The sequence below is a fragment of the Prionailurus viverrinus genome, chromosome C2 (genome assembly GCF_022837055.1).
Source record: "Prionailurus viverrinus isolate Anna chromosome C2, UM_Priviv_1.0, whole genome shotgun sequence".
Taxonomy (NCBI): domain Eukaryota; kingdom Metazoa; phylum Chordata; class Mammalia; order Carnivora; family Felidae; genus Prionailurus; species Prionailurus viverrinus.
This window is the reverse complement of record NC_062569.1, coordinates 62,325,849-62,344,959: the sequence shown is the minus strand read 5'-3', so window position 1 is coordinate 62,344,959 and position 19,111 is coordinate 62,325,849. Positions and strand designations below refer to the sequence as shown.

Genomic DNA, 19,111 nt, shown 5'->3' with positions numbered 1-19,111 from the left:
CAGTTAAGGTGGTGGCTCAGTCACCTGAATATTTCACCGGCATTGGAGATCCACTTCTGACACCCACTCACTCACCTATGTGGACCCAGCCAACAGAACAAACTTACACACCCCAAATTGAACTACCTCTACTGTGATCCTCTGGATTCACACCGACTTCCTACTCTGCATATCCTCTTTCCTTTCCCTTGAATGTTTCCTGTCCCATCCGCCACCCCACCCCACTGCACATTTTGAACAACTGCATCTTTTAATAGCTTACTTCAAATAATGACTAAACTGTACTTCAAACTAAAGTTCTGTTCGCGGTTTATTTTATTTTATTTTATTTTATTTTATTTTTATTTTTATATGAAATTTATTGTCAAATTAGTTTCCATACAACACCCAGTGCTCATCCCAAAAGATGCCCTCTTCAATGCCCATCACCTCCCCTCCCCTCCCTCCCACCCCGCATCAACCCTCAGTTTGTTCTCAATTTTTTTTTAATTTTTTTAACGTTTTTATTTATTTTTGAGACAGAGAGAGACAGAGCATGAACGGGGGAGGGGCAGAGAGAGAGGGAGACACAGAATCGGAAGCAGACTCCAGGCTCTGAGCCATCAGCCCAGAGCCTGACGCGGGGCTCGAACTCACGGACCGTGAGATCGTGACCTGAGCCGAAGTCGGACGCTTAACTGACTGAGCCACCCAGGCGCCCCAGTTTGTTCTCACTTTTTAAGAGTCTCTTATGCTTTGGCTCTCTCTCCCACTCTAACCTCTTTTTTTTCTTTTTTTTTCCTTCCCCTCCCCCATGGGTTCACAGTTTATTTTAAAAACATGTATCACTTCCAGGAAAACCATAAAGACTCCTCTTTCTCTTCATGTGCTTTCTTCTACCTATCTCCAAGATATTCCTATCTTAAAAAAGATTTCTCCTCACTAGCATTGGGGCTTCTAGCTTAGCTGTTAACGAATTTGCATTTCTATCACTTCTTTTGGTTATTCTTCTCTGGTGCTCTATGTTTCCATTTCTATTTCTCAGAAACAACCTTTGCCTGAGGGACAACAAATAAATTAGGAGAAAAAGAAGTTTGTTTGTCTTCTAATGTAAGGATGTCTATGCAAAAAACTAACCATAGAGGGCATTTATGTAGAAGGTAACAACTATTTTTTAGAGTTAGAACTCCTTTTAATGATCACTAATGTTTATTAGGTGCTTATGTGCTAGGTACTGACCTAAGTGCTATGTGGGGATTGTTTTATTTAATCCTCTCAACAGAGGATACAACAATACTATGAGATACTATCATTATCCTCATTTACAGATGAGGAAACTGAGGTGATAGGTAACTTGGCACATGTCACTTGCCTAGCATATAGTGAAGCTGTGATTTAAATCCAGACTGTCACACTCTAGAGTCTGAGCTTTTAATCATTACACTATTTCTTTCCTCTTTATGAGTCTCTGCTATGTACCAGGCATTATACCAAGTTCTTTAATTTTTTTTAATGTTTATTTCAGTTTTGGGAGACAGAGTCAGTGCACGAGAGGAGGAGGGGCAGAGAGAGAGGGAAACACAGAATCTGAAGCAGGCTCCAGGCTCTGAGCCGTCAGCCCAGAGCCTGATGCAGGACTTGAACTCACGAACTGCGAGATCATGACCTGAGCTGAAGTTGGATGCTCAACCGACTGAGCCACCGGGGGGGGCCCCTATACTAAGTCCTTTATATATGTTATCTTCAGTTTAATTCTGATAACCTATGATAGAAGTTTCATTACCATAATTTTAAAGACAGCATCAAGAAGTTTAAGCAACTCTCTCAGTATCACAGAACTAGACACAGACTCCCTCAACATCTCCAGCATCAGAAGTCTACAGCTTAGCCGGAACTGGGCAGAAGACTGATGTCTCATGAGTCCAGTTGATTTCATAGTTTCAGGGAGGGGACCTGTGATCTACCGAGCCAGGGGAAGAAGCTCTTCTTACTTCATTATGGCAGCTTACCACATTCAGTCCATCACCTTCCCTACTAAAGGCCACGAGAAGCAGGCTGTTTGTGAAAACAGACTATTGCCACCACATCCTAGGTGTGAGTGATTTGACGGCTGGGTCACGTGAGTCGTGTAGGAACTACTGTATCACCTGGACAACAGTAAGCAAAATTTGGAGGGACAGGGAAGAATGAGAAAAGAAGCATTGCTTTCCCTTCCACAAATACTATGGGTAGAGGATACATTAATTTATTTGTCTTGATAATTTGCTTTGTCATTGGTATGAAATATTTTTCAAGACCTAAACCAAATTCAGTCAGTTTATTTTATTGAGGGCTAAAATTCTGCAGCGAGCGAGTATTTGGGAGTCAAGTGTAGTCCAAATTTCCCTTGCTCAGCCCTTAAACTACCAGTGTTGATACCCGTTACCTTGGCTTTGGTTGAGCATCAGAGAAAGTGATGTACAGTATTTTCATTCAGATGTTGCAGGGTGTGAAAAATACCTATCTCTAAAACTGAGAGTTACACACTCAACACAACAAGATACTCATAATAAAAGGCATTTGATCCCTGATTCCTACCCGGGGAACAGATGATTCATGTATCCCCCTGTTCTCTTTTCTGGGTAAAAGATCATTTATTCTCTCTCTGTCTCTCTTTCTCTTCTCTCTGTCTCTTTCTCTCAATCTCCCCTTCTTCTCTCTCTTCCTTTTCCTTCTCTTTCTTTCTGTTCACAATAGTTGAACATCAGTAATTTGAGTATGTATATGTTACAATGCCACTGTACTTTCCAAGATTAAAATTTAGCAAGATATATTTATAGACTTTAAATGACTTTCTTGAAATATTTTAGAATTGACGACCAAGGAGATATACATAGGAAATTGTACACATTTATTGTGATACTTTTTTGCAGAAACAACAAAAGCCAGAAAATTAATACGAACACATTACATAGCTAAAGTACTCAGTGAATCATTGAAACTTGATTCACCCAACCATTGTTTTGAGGATGTATGAACTTTGCTGGCTACTCACAAGAGTGGAAGTGGGGAGGGGAAATACAAAAGTGTGTAAGATGCAGTGTGATATCATACAAAAGCATGAGTTTAAAATTTAAAATTGTACTCATTTCCATCTTACCTTCTTCCTAGGCTCATAATTTCAGTTTTCTCCATCTTCTGACTGAGTTCCATGTGTTATTTGTAAATTTATAGTCCAGATCATATGGGAATATAAATTATGTGTGAATCAGGGTGCGTATTTTTCTTTCCTCTTTAGGTATTTCCATTCACATGCTTTCTGGCATTCTCCATTCTGGTTGTAGGGCACTGCATTAGCAAGCCTGGATTTGTTTTCCAGCCAAGAACTACACACCAAAGCACAAATACCTTTGAGAATATGCATCTTGGAAGTTGACCAGTATTTAATTCTGGAGTTTATAGACAGGCTATATTAGGATTTTATTTGAAGCTGAAGAATTGACTCAACAAAATTTATAGAAAGATATTTTTAAAACCATGGCTGAAATCAATGTCCATGTATTCATAATGATACTGAGATTTTATTGATACTTTAACCAACGATTAGAATATTTTGACATTTTACCTTTGGTATGTATCAAAAGATGGGACACCCATCCAAAGGATTAAAAACCTAACATGCTTTCCTGGCACTGTAGGGTTTAATTTTTTTTTTTGGTTTTTTTATTGTTTAAGTGTCTGGCTATGGTCATTGATGTAATAAAATGGAATTTTAGGATTTCCAACATAGAGAAAAGATCAATGTTTCACTAAATCATTGATAAGAACTAAACATATTGATTGTTTTTGAATAATTCTGTAACGGACATATGGTAACCAGCACCTAAGGTCAGAGCTTTGGAGTGGAGCGATAATTCTAGGGCCAGAACTGCCTCACCACCCCTCCCCCCAATATGGTGTATGCCTCTTTAGTTAGAAGAAAGCACTTTCAATAGATTACAAATTAATCACAGTCATTAGTGTTCTTTATAGAGAAGATTGTTTGGTCACCCCTGTGAAATGTTCTGTTCTTCAGGATGATGAGTTAATTCATCTGGAACAATGCTAGTTCATCAAGGTTTGTGGTTTATCTAAAGATCAAATTCCTGTAATTTTGTATGCCATCTGACTTAATGTCCATGTAGTTTAGTGGTCAGGCAGGCATCGGCTGGCACGCCACATGAATCCGATATCAAAAACTGGAAAAAAAAGGCAAATTCTTAAATGTTTAATTCAGGCATCCTTAGTCTGAGATTGACTCACTGCTTTTTTTCTCTCCTGGGGAAATGAAGATCTAGATAATGCCAAGTCTTATTAAGAAAAGCCTAAATAATGTAAAACTTTGTGTGTAAATAACCCCATGGTAAAATCCGTGCTTTAGGAGAGCTTGTAATAGAAGAGGATAGGAAAGTGTGGTTTGATTTTGAAATGAGATAGAGACATTTCTTTGGAAGGTTCTTGTACCATACACTCAAATACAATTACAACAGCTCACAGGGCGAGGATCAATCGGCTAGAGTTTGCTGATAACCTACTTTTCTTGTGAGCTTGGTAGACCTTCCAAATGCTTTCAATGTGAACGAAGTCGAGGCTTGATTTTGTCCCTATTCATCTATTACTATTGTGTAGTAACATTTTTTGATCAAGAGGTAAAAAAAAGTCAACTGATAGAAAAATATTTCGAAGAATATTTATATGCTTTGCTGAAATGGATGCAAAATAACATAAAGCTTCATTTCCAAAATTCCTTCCCTTAGGTGTCCCAGTGGAAGGGGCAAGGGGATTTTGTACATGTTTAAATATTTTTGTTGATGCCCCATTAAACAAGTCAAAAGGTTTCTTTCCTGCAGTACTTCTTAAACTTTTAGAGTCTTAGAGCATTTACCGTGCTGATGTTCATTGTGAGGCCCCAAGAGGGAGTTACTACCTTATTTAACCACAGAACACATTCTCGGGGAAGACCTGCTAACAAGTCACTGGTTAGAAAATGCTCACGTGAAGAGTGTTTCTGGCCATTAAACAGCCTATAGGTAAATTGGCAGATAACATATTACAAATGACCCTAAATATGATGACTGACTAGTGAATGATTTTAATAACAAGTACTGTAAGGGTGCCTGGATGGCTGTGTATGAGGTCTACAAATAGTACTAGTATTTCCATTGTTTCATCTCCTGAATGCCATGACTGTAAGAAAATGTGAAGGACCCACATGAACACAGTTAAAGGACCAAGAACTTCTGCTCACATCCCTAGTTGCTAACCAGAACTAAGGACCTGTTTGGAGGGAAGAACCAGGATATGGGCCTAACAAGATAAATTTGACATCAAATTAGAGAGGAGACTGCGTTTGGAATTAGGGGCTTTATTTTCTAGCACATTAGGATCCATCAGAATCTTTATTAGTGTGTTTTTTCTTTGTTTTCTACCTTTTCTTTTCTTTTTTAGGTAAAACAAAACATTGTTATACCTTTGTTATTTCAGGAAGGCTAAGTTTTGGTCTACAGATGCCATAAAATTCAGGCCTAATATGACAAGGGCCTTCATTAGGCCGGTGCCAGTGGGAAGATAAAGGCTCTGTAGTAACAATTTAACAGACTGACCAAGTCAGTGACTGTTTACTGGGGATAAGGGAAATGAAAGAGTCCAAGATGTTGTCCAGGGTTGGCACTCAGGTAAAGGGCAGATGGAACAGAAACAGAAATATGAGTGATAGGGAGCAGTAACGTGCTGCTTCTGGACATTAGCAGTGGCAGGAGTTTCTATCTCTAAATTCCCTAAAAGAGACTTATCAGGGCATCAGTTGATTCCCATAGGGGTACAATGTTAAATAGTCCAGTTTTCTTGGCTATTATAGCAATTCCTCATACATGTAGGCATAATGAATTTACTCTTACAAGGGAAGTTCAAAGGTAGTTTTAGCCCATTATGAAAAGATGGGGCTGAAGATGTTAGTATGAATGAAACTTGATCCCATCTTTAAGAATTTAAGCTACAATGACCCTTAAGAAGGATTTTTGATGATTTTAATAATGAACAGTGAGCAATGATTTTAGTAATGAACACTACTGTAAGGCAAGGTAGACCTGGCTATAAACCAGAATTGAAGCAAAGATGATTTGGGGTGAATGATGAAAAAAGGTCAGACTTGGTAGGAATCAGTGGGCATAAAAAAGGGGGTCTTTGAAGGGCAGATAAGATTTCATCCAAGATAATCAAGGCAAAATGGATTATAGGCCGAGGAACAATAATGGTTAGAAGAACAATTATTTTAGTAATCCCAATAATAATAATAGCTGTTTTTATTGACCATATGGTATGCACCATGCATGATTCTAAGTGATTTACTTACATCTCTTCATTTAATTGTCAAAAAATGGAATGAGTTTATACTGAATCATTAGACAACTGAAACCCATTGAAGAATTTTGAACAGAAAAACGATTAAGAGCTGATGCTGGGGAAGATGAACAGTATTGAGCATGCACTAGTGGGAACGTGAGCTGTGGTCAGATGATCTGTTAAGAGGTCATTGCAATAATTCAGACAACAGGTAACAGGCATCTAAGCTGGGCATCCATGGGTGGGAATGAAAAGCGAGGAAGATTCTTACACATTTTTTCAACAAACATCTACTGAATACCTCCATATGAGGTACCGTATGAGGTACAATACCTCCAGGTGTTGTATTAGGCTCTGGGCAACAGAAGCAAATACAATATACCCAATCCCTGCTATTCTGGCACTTAAAGTCTACCAGAGGACATGGTAGAGAATAAGTTTACTGGCCTTGGTAATAAATATTGACCTAAAACTAGTCCAGATGTGTGTGTATGGGTGTGTATATGTGTGTGGATGGCTTCCTAACCTGGTTTTTAGGGATCTTAACCTCAATGACATTTTACCTCTGCCTCAGAGTTCTCCCTCTTACTGATTGGCAGAGAACGCAGTGGGTAGGACAGAACAAACTCAGCTGCAAGCCAGACAGAGACAGACATCTTCAGGGGTAGCACAGCTTGAGAGAGCAAAAACATTTTTCTTAAAATTCTTCTCTTCCATAGGTCAGGGTAAGGATTAGGGCAACTGGCATTGGACTGGAAGAAAGAGGATAGAAAAATACTTCGATTTTGCCATTCTTCAAAATATAGACTAGACTATCTTCCTCATTGTGTGTGTCTGTAAGTCTGTTCTAACCCATTATACCAACACCAATACTGTGAAGTTTCTAGTATTTTGACCTGTTCCCATGAACTCAGAGCGGTTCACACTCATATTACCCGATTTATTTTCCCAACATTCCTGTTAGGCTGATATTATGAAACTCTCATGGAAACCAACTCAAAGGTTAAGTGACTTACCCAAAGGCACATAGCTAGGGGTGGAGACAGAAGTAGAGAAAGGTCTTCCAGCTCACTTTCCCCACAAAATTATGAGTCTACAACCACTAAAGCAAAGGTGTTTTCATAGCCTCAGGGAAGAAGCTGACCCTCAAGTTATTGCATAATGTGCTGAATAGTGTCTCGAGAGATTGAATTAATTAAAATTAATAAAATAATTAAAAATTAATTCCTAACAGAATTGGAGTTAATTCTAAAAGCATTTAGTACATTCATTCTTTGATCCAAAGTTAGGAAGAATGAGAAATTTGGCTTTTGAAAACTAATTGTAATCATGATCCAAGTTGTCATCTAAAAAAGAAAAAGCTAAAAGTAATTTTTGCTCGGTGACCTAAAAATGTTCATTGTCTCAACAGCCAGATTGATGTGTTGTATGTTTTTTGCAATTACTTATTTTTCAGTTTTTGTGAATATTTATTTGTTCAGTTTTTTGTAATGCATCTTTTAATGCATATATGTCAGAGCATTAAACATTTCTACTTTGGGTGGATAAAGAAGAGAAAAATAATGGTATTTCATCTCTTTTTCTCTACCAAAATTTTACTATATTTTATTAAAGTTTTTCTTTTATAACAGCGTTTTCATTTAAACTTTGTATGAATTTGTTGTTGTTGTTGTTGTTGTTGTTGTGCTTTCGCCACAAAATAACCACTCAGCGTAATAGCTTAGGACTGAAATACATCAAAATAGCCAAACAAAAAATATTTTAAATATGGCAGTCTTAATTGGAGTTTAGGAAATAAATCTTTGAGTATAATAATTTATTCACTAGAGCTGTTGTCTCAGCAAAGTATTTCATCTTAGTTTCCAAAGGGCTGCTAGTCATTACTAAATATATTTAGAGTAAAGCAAAAAGAAAAAAAAAAAAAGGAAAAAAAGAAAAGAAATTCACTTTCAGTGTGGCCAAATATACGATAAAATACTCAAATGGTAAGAAAGTCATCTGCATTTTTTAAAAGATCAGCTAGGTGATTATGCTTGTGAGTTAATTAATAAAATTGGAAGTAGGTAATGGTTCACTGGGGAAACTTTTATATCACAGTATCTCTTTTGAGGGATCCCATGCTGTAGGGACAATAACGGGGTGCTAATTCTGCACGCACACAGTGCCGTCCTACAAAGACATCGAGATTTGTAGGAAATCAACCCTCCAGCAGTCCTGGCAAGCCAGACTGACCCCAGCAAATGAAAATAATCAAAAGTAATTAGAAGCGTGCTGGACTACTCCTCGGAGAGCCGAGCGGGAGAGTAAACATGCCTGAATCCTCGAGCCACTGCAAAGGCCCATGTCTGAGCTGTTAGGTGCCCTGACCTTGTCCACATAAAGATGTGATTTATGAAGTGCAGGGCACAGCAGCAGGGCTTCTGTCTTCTCCTGGAGAACCAAATTACTGAGGTGGGGATTAACATGCTTTCAGTAGGGCCCATTTCCAGACCAAGGGAAATTTTTTATTTACATTTTTTTTACGTTTAATTTCCTTTTTTCATTTTTTTTCAACAGCCCCCCCCCACACCCATAGATTAAAAACAACAACAACAACAACAAAACAAAAAACAAAGTCCATCAAGAGAGACAAGAAACATCTCTCCTGAGGAGTGATGGTGTATATTTGTGACTATAGACATTCCGAGCCCTTTTTGTTTGTAAACTTACTGTGCTGGACTGTTTTATTTGTGTCTACCTACCCAGCACCACAGAATTGACCTTCAAATTTAGGGGGCCCATCTTGGGAAATACGCCCCTGATTAAAACATATAAACTAAAATTAAACAAAATATTCCTTTGATTCCTTGGCTTTCTGACCTAGTTTCTCTGGCTAGATGTTATGCTTCATTACAAGGCTTACTCTTTAAGTAAAAGGATTTGGGAGAAGAACTTGTAGGTGGTCAAGAATCTGGAGGGAAAGAAGAAGGAGAGACAAATTGGGAGTTTCTGTATTGGGAAAAATATTTATAGGAAAATCAGTGGGGAGTCTCTTGAGTCCTAAAGACGTACTTACTTTATTTTTTCTTATCTTAGTCTCAGTTAAGTTAGATTTTACAAAATCCTGTTCTGGTGTGGAAAAGAAAGCATCGATTTTCTTTTTAAACACACGTCAATATCTATACATGAAGCTAATTTAATTAGCAAGCAGTTATTGTTCAGCCAAATGTCAATTTCTCAGATTATTTCATGCTTCTTGACATGAACTGTATGAAACAAGATTTAACAGGATCTCCATGAATGAAACTGCACTTGAGAAATGTAAAAATGCACTTGTATGTTCTTGAAAAGCTACAAAAAAAGAGTGTTAAAACAAAAATGTCAGGCTTGAAGTTCAGTGTATATTTAGCCACCTCAAGAAACCCAAAGCTGCGGAATTAAGGGAAGTCTACTTAGGCTGAGGTTATAAAGTGCCTTCCTCTATAAACTAAAAACATAATGTCAGGGTGAATGGGAACATACTTTATTAACTTTATGGTATTGAAAACTGCCAGCAAGTTGTCTTGTTTTTAAATATTGTCCTCTGCAGAGTGTTACAGGGCTGTTTGTCCACAGGAAGCCTATTAAAAGTGGACAGTGCAGTCATTTCATCTGGCTTTGGCTGGACTGCTTTTCTTTCCTTTAATGATGTGCTGGAATGTACCATGCCCATAGGGTCTCCATTAGCAGAACTTTTACTTCTGGGACAGCCATGAAGTTGAAGGCTTAAAAGAGGCATCAGCTTACAGTCTTGTGGGAATCACTTGAATACTGAAGCACTAACTTCTTACTGCTTTAACTAATATATTGACTTATTTTAAATAAACAGTTACACAATGAAGGCAGAGCCAGTGGCCTTATTGGAAATCTTTGAGCCTTTTAAAGATTCTGCAATCCACGCAGATGGGGGAGGAAGGAAGGGGCCTGAGGAGGGTTTATGCCCTTTTCAAACCAGGAAGAAAACACATTAACCTCTCCCACCCCAGCCCTGCCATCAGCCAAAGGGGGATCTTTACAGCTCCCAGAAAATCTATCAACTCACACTCAACCCTCATATTTTCCAATGCCTTTTTCCTGGTAAACAACAATTAACAGACTGGGACAGAAAAAACAATAATTCCTTCTGGAAAAAAATGTTTTTAAAGTAGGATTCTTCTTAAACAGTGGTGATGAATCGGTCTATTTTCTGCTTTCTCTAGAGCTATACATTTGTTATAGTATGTTCTTCCATTCCATCCCCTTAATATTTAGATCATTTGTCCTGATACATGTTTGCAAATTAAAGTTGGTTTGAGATTATAGTAAAACCATTATTTTTAATAGCCCATTTCAAGGGCAGCGTTAAACACTGCAGAACACGCATGTTACTGATTACTGCTGAGCAGACAGCGGCTTTTGCAGATTAATTTGTAACTGGGAACTACTGTAAACAGATTTCACCCGAAATCCCAAGGAATAAAGGGAATTGGTGGTGGTATTTGGCTCCTTGTATTTATTTATTGTTTTAGAAACCTCCTGATGGAAAGCAAGTTAACCAGGGAGAAAAACAAGCGCTGTGTAAAAACCTTTTTTCTCCAGAGCTCCGTCTCCTCTTCTGTTTCACTTCTTACGGGAGGAGGTGGGTCAGGGTCTTCTCCTAAAGGGTTATTATGGAAATAGCAAGAGGCTCCTTTCCTGAGAAACAAGGCCCATCTAACTACTCTGGGATTTCAGGACCCTACTTTTAAACTTCAAGCTGCGTCGTCGGGGGAAGAAAAGTGGGGTGACTCTGTCTTTCCGCGAGGTTATTATATAATCAAAAAAGAGAGGGGGCGGGGTGTGAGGGAGGGAGAGAGCGGGAGCGCGCGAGAGCGAAGGGTGGGGGGAGCAAGAGCGAGGGAGAGAGATTGATATTTCGTGTTTGCCCGGGTCCTTCTGATGATTTCCTTTAGTCTTTCTCACTAGGAATTCAGCAGAGAGCAAGACTGATGATGATGATATTGATAAAATAATGATGAGGCTAAATAATCCCCCATCTCTCTAGATAAATCTTCCAAGGTTTCAGAGAGAAGGCGTTAACACTTTTGGCTCTGTTTGGAGAAGAGAATTTCCTACGTGGAACTAGTCCTAGCTCAGGCCGGTGTCCGCGGTTCTGGACTGCAGGGTGCCCTCGGCCAGAAGCTCGGGAAGTGCGGGCCGGCGTGCTGGGCGCAGGGCAAAGCCGGAGGCCGGCGCCCGGCGGAAGGCAGGGGTTCACCTGGGTGGTTGAAGCCGCAGCCGCAGCGCCTTAGTTCGGGGTGCAACGCCATCTACCGGCCTCAGCCACATCTGCAAGTACCCAGACCTTGAAAGTCGCCCCGCCTCCCCCACCCGAACCCAATATAAGGGAAAAAACTCCGAGGCCCTTTCCACGAAATCCTAATTTAACCAGAACCTGCCACTGATTCTACCCGACCTTTTGTTTATCCACCGACATTTCCTCCTTTTCAGAGCCGCTTTGTAAAGGGCAAGGTGGCGGGGGCCGCGGGGCTGGGGCGGGGGATTGGGGCGCTCAGCTCTCAGACCCCCTGATCAGGCCGCACTGTCTGAAGCAATCGGTTCCCCAGATTACTTGTATTTAATACACAATGCATCATAAAACAAATCCCTCATCCTGACAGGAAGAAAATAGAACAGCTCATAGCTCGAGCCGGTCCAATTTATGGCTAAATTAAAAAAAAAAAAAAAAAAAAAAAAAAAAAAGGGCTCCGACAATGGGCAAGTTGAGGAAGGGCAGGAAATCAATGGCAGCAAACCGGGGGCTCTTAAAGGTTCTCAAGCGCCGAACTCTATGGGAATATCTGACCGGGTTTTAGGTTATTTACAAAGGATTTTTCCTGTCCTACCTACCACTGCTGTGCGATTTTTCCTCAAACAATGGCCATTATCTGAAATAACAGTTCAATGTCACAGATAACAGGCCACCGAAACGAATTAGTCACCACCTCTTGTCATTTTCTCTCTCCCACATCCCTCCCTTTTGTTACTATTTTTGTTTTTTAAATCAGCATTTTGGGGAAATATACATCTACTAGATTTACACGTCTATTTGCACTTGGAGAAAACAAAAAGGGGACTTGGCGTCGTCCCTGTTCGCTGATAAAGTTCAACGTAAGCACGCTTTCCATAGCCTTTCCCTCCGCCCCTCCCCCTCAAGGGTCCCTCGACCGGCTTACTTTGCTTAACTTTCCATTGTTGAGTTGAGAAGTTGGATTTGTTCATTTGTTTTTATGAATGGAGTTTTGTGATAAAAAAAAAATATTTCCATTTAACCGTTGGGTTTTACTAAAATTTCAAAGGTTGGCTATAGGTAAATCCGTAGACTCTTTTATTTTGTCACGCATTCCTATATTCCTTCTTCCGGTGCTGTTTCTGAAATGTTTTGATGAAAAGTGACCATTTATATTAGAAAGTTATTAATCACCGTACAGTACTGATCCCCCAAAACAGTATTTACAATGTTAAAACTTTAAAAATAACTTGAGTTGTCAAACTGCTTAATTCCACTTTTGGTCGTTAATGGTGTTTTAATTAACGTATTACAGAATATGGCAAAAACTCACCAGACAATTGTCAATCTCTCCAAGACCTTAATACGCTATTTGGGCAGGTTATTGGCAAAACATGTTTCAGATTTTGAAATTACTTCTTTTAAGACAAACATGATTTGAAAAAGTAGCATGCTCTTCAGCTGACCTAACTATAATAATAGAGAACAGAGCATGAATTTCAATAATAATCACTTAAAAAGATGCTTAGCAGAAAACTGGAAATGGACATGCCAACTTTCACTGTTAGGCTGTTGTTTTCTGAGAATTTCTAAACTAATTATGAGGTTTAGCATGAGCCAGTGTCTCTTCACCCTAAACCCCATTCTCATTCTCGCCCCCTCCAGCGCCCCACCCCCAGGCTTGGTGCACACACCCTCACACCCCCCAAAGCACTTCTCCACCGGATCACTCCCATCCCCCACCTCCAACACACACACACGCGCACACACACACACACACACACACGCACGCACACACACACACACACACACTTACACTTGTGCTTTCAGGACACCTAAACAGAGGATATTTCCCTAGGGAAAGAAATCCTGTCTGGCGAGATCTCCCCATTGGTTGTTTACCCGGAGAAATCTACATGCTTAAGGGGGATGGTGTATCCATAATCAGTCTGTCCCTATAGGACTTGGGTCTTGGCGACCTTTTTGTGACCTCTCCCGCCAGAGGAGGCTGCTGTCACTTTAAAAATTTACTGAAAGAGGAGCCCCGTCTGGCTTCCGACACTCTGGGCGGCGGGAGATAGCTCCCTTTCTCCCTCGCCCCGGGTTCTTTCTGGATGGCCGAGCAGATCTTCTTTAAAGAGACAGTTCATGAAATAGAAACCCGGCGGCTGCGCTTGGAGTTGCGAAAGGGGACGATCCCGTGAGGGTCTAGGACTGGGGAAGGCGCTACGGAGGATCTGAAAGGGGGCTAGAGCTCCCCTCGCCTCCCCAGGCCCCCCACCTTTTCAAACTCTGCCCCTCCTGCCTGTCCCCCCCCACCCCCCCTGGAACTGGGAGAGAGAAGTGGAAGAAGTTTTAGTGGGTTTCAGATAACTTTCATTACACATCGGGCTGATAAGAGCAAGAGAAAGTGAGAAAAGAGGGAGGTGATGTGAACCAGAAGGAATAGCTCCGAGCTCATTTAGGAAGGGGGAAAAAAAAGCCAAAACACACCAAACCCGGGTCACCCAGACGAAAGGAGACTTCATTTCTGGTCTTAAAAATACACTGTTGGCGGACAATAAATCTGAAACGCGTGGTCCTGGCGAGCAGATCCTAGAAACGGACAAAGTTATCAGAGACCTATTCGGAAATCGAGACGCGAGGCTTTCTTTTTTCCTTTTTCTTTCTTTTCTTTTTTTTTTCTTTTTTATTTTTTTTTAAACATCCCGAAATGTGGTTCGGGATCGTTTGAAAGGATTTTCGTGCAGGAAAGCTGGGGGCTGCTGATTATTTTATTTTGTTTGTTTTAATTCTTCTGTGATTGCCTTTTATTGCTGAGTTGAGGCCATAGAAATCTTAAGGTAAGAGAACGCACTTAAAAAAAAAGTCTTGGCGATGTGCATAGTTTGTAACTTCGGACACTTTTCTGCCTTGGCACCCCTTCTCCGGGGCACCCCCCGCCCCCCCAGCCTTCTTTTCCTACTTGCCCGCAGTCTCGCGGAGCCCTGCTGCTTATCTACGTTGCTGGGACTGGCGATTTCCTTGTTCCTCCTGACGGTGCGGTCTGGACGCGTCTCCGGGGTGGGTCGTCCGGCCTTCGGTGGGTCTCTCTCCCGGCTGTCGGCCTTTTTTCCCTCTCGCTCGTCTCCTACTTCCCCTCCCTCCGTGTGTCTGTCCGTCGGTATCAGGGACGCAGAAGGTGGGGTTGCCAAAATCTGAATTCCTGGCACCGGCCACGCGACTTTGGAGCCGCTTTCGGCCGAGTTCCACCTTGCCAAGTAACAGCTTTGCTGTCCAACATCGTGTGCTGCTTCGCGAGAAAGTCACATTCGGACCCTTTGGCTAGAATGTAGGGATTTTTTTTTTCTTTCCTTTTGCTGTTGGTTTTTGAAAGGGCCTTTCTCTAAAGTCCACCTAAAGGGAATTCTTTTTTTTTTTTTTAAGCTATCTTTGGAACTTGACAGCCTTTAAAAACACAGGAGTGTGTTAGATGAAATGACAGAAGATGTGTTGTTACTTTATTTTATTCGAGATTTCCGAGACGATTAAGACATTTGGGAGACAAATGCAGTTCTGCTAGCAAATCAAAAGTGAATAATTCACCCAGGGGGGGAAACGTTTCTGGAGAAAGTTCAGCTTTTGTCTTGGGGCAAGAATATTGAGAGTAAGAAAGTTAATATGTTGATGAAATATTTGAATAATCATGTAACATATATGTAAAAAGACATTCTTTGGGAATGAACCTGTTTTTAAATTAATTTCACTGTTGACAGTGGCAATGGCAATAATGTTAACACGGAATAAAATTACACCTAGAATTTTTATGTGCAGTATATGCAATACTTAACTCCCTGCCCCCCGCAAAAGGGAATGCTGGAAAGCTAAGGGGATAGATGATGCTTGACTTTGAAATTAACAAGTTTTCCACCTCTTTCTGCAAATATGAAATGGAACTGGTGTTGCATTTCACTGACTTCACTCTATTTCCTTCATTAAATATTTCTCTCCTGTGTCAGTAGAACTGCCTTTTTGTTTTTGCTAGTCAAGAAAACAAATACCAGAAACCAAACAAGCCAAAAAAACTAACAAAACAAAAACACCAACTTTTTACTATTTTAAAATGTGTATTGCTATTGTTATTTATGCTTCTCGTAGACATCTGGGAGGGGGATCTCAAGTTGCCATTTGAGTTACTCAGCGTTGAGAGTTGAAGAGAACGAGTTAAAGTTTGTAATTTAAAAAATAAGAGATTGTTAAAATCTGTCTTTCTCACTAGAGAGGGTATTTAATGTAAACTTTCTGTTGTTGTTAGTGTGAAGAGGTGTCTTGAAAAAGATGTGTGTGTGTGTGTGTGTGTACGTGTGTGTAGCAATTACTATCCCTATCTTCTGTTTTGATTTTTCTTTTTTAAATTGTGGGGCTACTTATTGCCCTTTAATTGCCTCATGGCCAAAGGCTTATTCATAATGCCTCTTAACTAGAGCTCTCAGAGCCCTGGGCTTCTTCTTGAAGTTTGTGGTGAGTTAATGAGTTGAATCTGCAACTAGGTGAATACCTGAATTCTATGCAAGATTGCTTTTGGTCTATGGACCCAAGAGTTTAGTTTTTACTTTTAGATAGGTGTAGATACAGCAAGGTTCTCTGGGAGTTATTTAATGATTTTTTTTTGTTCTAGAGTGTCTTATTTAGTCTGTGATAGGAAACTTCCTCAAGTTTGCATTAACTGATTGACATTAACATTACCAGCCTTTCTAGTTACTCCCCATTAGGTCAACGACTCTGCAGCTTTTAATATTGATGTTTAAAACATTATTGCTGCTAGTGAATCAGAATACCTTTGTTTAAGTATGCAAAACCTCAAAAATAGATGTTTCCCATTTAGATTTTTGTTTAATAGGTGTCCTAAGTAATGATTAATATTCAGGATAGGCCAAATGTAAAATCATATGAAAAATAACAATACACAAACATACTTAATGATGGCAATTTGTTACAGTATTATTATATATATTTTTACTTGTTCACAAGCCAATTTTGTTATTTTGCTTACTAAACATAAAATTGAAACATGCATTGACATGTGTTAGGTTGCCATATTTTGCATGAGTGTGCATCAATCGTTTGTTTTCATTTGTTTTTCTTAAGTTTTGTCAGAAACATCTATGAGACAAATTTTATTATCTTTTTCAATTCAGGGTATGATTTAGTTGTTTCATGGTAGTGAAATGCAGAGTGAAAAGGAATTTAATAATATTTAAAGTTTTTTTAATTGAATGAATTTAAAGGACAAAAATGTGAAAGTATACACTTTCATGGGAAGACAATCTGAACCTTGAACACTGACTACTTAGTTTAGAAATATTATGTGAATATGTACTATTCAACATTATTTTTTCATAAAAATCACATTGACTAGAACTAAGTCAATAGCACTCATTCATGCATAACAAGGAAACAAGCATTTTTTGAAATCAATTGATCAGTTTTTGCAATAATTTACAATCGCTTTGTTCTTTTAAAAAACAGTACATTGCTGCTTCTAAGATAACTTATTATCATACCTCCTTTATTAATATGCATGCTGTCTGACTTTTTAAAAAAGGATTTAAAGGAGGACTACACACGAGTAAAATATTTTCAAGCAATTCACTATTCTAATGAATGAACTGATATGGAAACTGATTGTTCTCATCTTCTTCCTTCCAGATCTTAGATGAGTTTTGCAATGTGAAGTTCTGCGTAGATGCTAGTCAACCAGATGTAGGAAGCTGGCTCAAGTACATCAGGTTCGCTGGCTGTTATGATCAGCACAACCTCGTTGCATGCCAGATAAATGATCAGGTACGTTGTAAAGATTTTCTTGTCTTTTCTTTGAGAGCACTAAAGTATCAGTGAAGCCTGAAGAATAAAAATAACAGTGAGTTGCAGTAGACCCTTGTGGCCTGTTTGTTGATAGGGTGAAAGGTAATGCACAAATAGAAGTAAGATGCAGAATAAAGTTATTTGCAGCACTGCTTTCTTTCAGTGCTACTTTTTTGGGTGGTTTACTCACTTTGTAACAGTAAACTTCATAAATGTTCGAGTTTTCTGAATGTGATTGGATGATTTAAACACTGAGCACTATTTATTGCTAGATGTTCTTTACCTTTTTTTCTTTACCATCATAATAGGGAAACATTCATAGAAAGTATTGAGGTACTCAATAACACTTTATGAATTTGTGCAGAAAATGGAAGTGATACCCTTGAAATATTATATAGATCTTACTTGAAGTAGTAGGTAGATATATATGTATGGATGATCTATATGTGGACTTACCTGACTATGCATTTTATATTGACTTGCCTGATTATAAATGAGAAACACTTTTAGATTAATCAAAATACTTCTTTTTTTTGTATATGTGAAAAGTAGAAAAATATCACTGCTGGAAATTGCTTTATGGAGGCCCATGTAGTGAGGTTAACTGTAATAACAATAGCTATGAAATAAGATCATGAAAATATCATGAAGCATATTTTGCACTCAATAAAGTTAGGTTATGAATCTTGTAACTTTGTATGACAATACCTGAAACAAGGAGAGGTTTAGCCTGTTAATTTTTTGTTTTATAAACACTACTGGGTTAGAATTTAATTATGTTGCCCATCATTTATTTCTTTTAACCCAATGGTTACCTGAATTAAATATGTTTCAAAGACCATATTAAAATGGTTGTTTGGCAAATTTACTGTGAAAATCACCACCAAGGAAAAGAAAAGTTTAAATTAGATGTTTCCAATTGAAAGCTGTTAAGTAATGCTAGCGTCATATGGTCAAAGGCTCTGTTTCAATCATCATTATGAGATTATTCTTTGGCATTTTACCAGCTACTAGATAATTTTTACTGACTAAACTGTATGAGGTAGTAAATTGTAAAATTAGGTTTAAGTGGGAATCATTTAAAAATCTTCAACATATATCAAAAATAATAAACCAATCAATGGGTTTTTTTGTCTTTGCTGTAAGAAAACAAGAGGCATTATTGACAAAAGAAAACATTATTAAATTAGCAATTGATTGAGAGCAGAAAATATCCTAAGTCCGTCATATGAGTTACTGTCACATCAACAACACTTTTTGAGCGCACACTATTTGTAGGTGTGGGAAATACATAGGTGTTATATAAATGAATGGATTTTTCATGCTATGTTTCTTAAAATAAAGGAGTTGATGGGCCTCAAAAGAGAGCTGTAAGATGAAATAATGTATTTATATCATAATAATTATTTGCTATTCATATTTACTGACAATAAGAGCTATCTCATTGGACAGATCAAACTGTTGTAGGATCAGTGAAAGGATGGTAAGAATGGGACTCTTGGCCAGTACGTTTTTCATTTAATATTTAGGTGTCTAATATTTTATAGTAAATACACTCGCCATTGGGAATATTAATTACATTGAAAAAGCAAAACTATTTTTCTATTGCTGACTTTGAATTAGCTTGCTTATTAAGGTAGGCATTTATAATTTTAACACAGT

General features: G+C 38.8%; 1 protein-coding gene across 13 annotated transcripts in view; it reads left to right on the top strand.

Annotated features, from left to right (window-relative positions):
- MECOM (MDS1 and EVI1 complex locus) overlaps nt 1–19,111 on the top strand; it is a 562,536-nt gene that overhangs the window by 485,650 nt on the left and 57,775 nt on the right. For 10 of the 13 annotated variants that reach the window (XM_047875125.1, XM_047875120.1, XM_047875119.1 and 7 more), the window contains exon 3: nt 17,294–17,428. In XM_047875125.1, the coding sequence (XP_047731081.1) occupies nt 17,294–17,428 (135 nt within the window). Of the gene's footprint in view, nt 1–13,676; nt 14,449–14,642; nt 14,688–14,917; nt 14,937–17,293; nt 17,429–19,111 lie in introns of those variants that run through there. The other 3 variants (XM_047875126.1, XM_047875129.1, XM_047875127.1) reach the window with 3 other exon arrangements.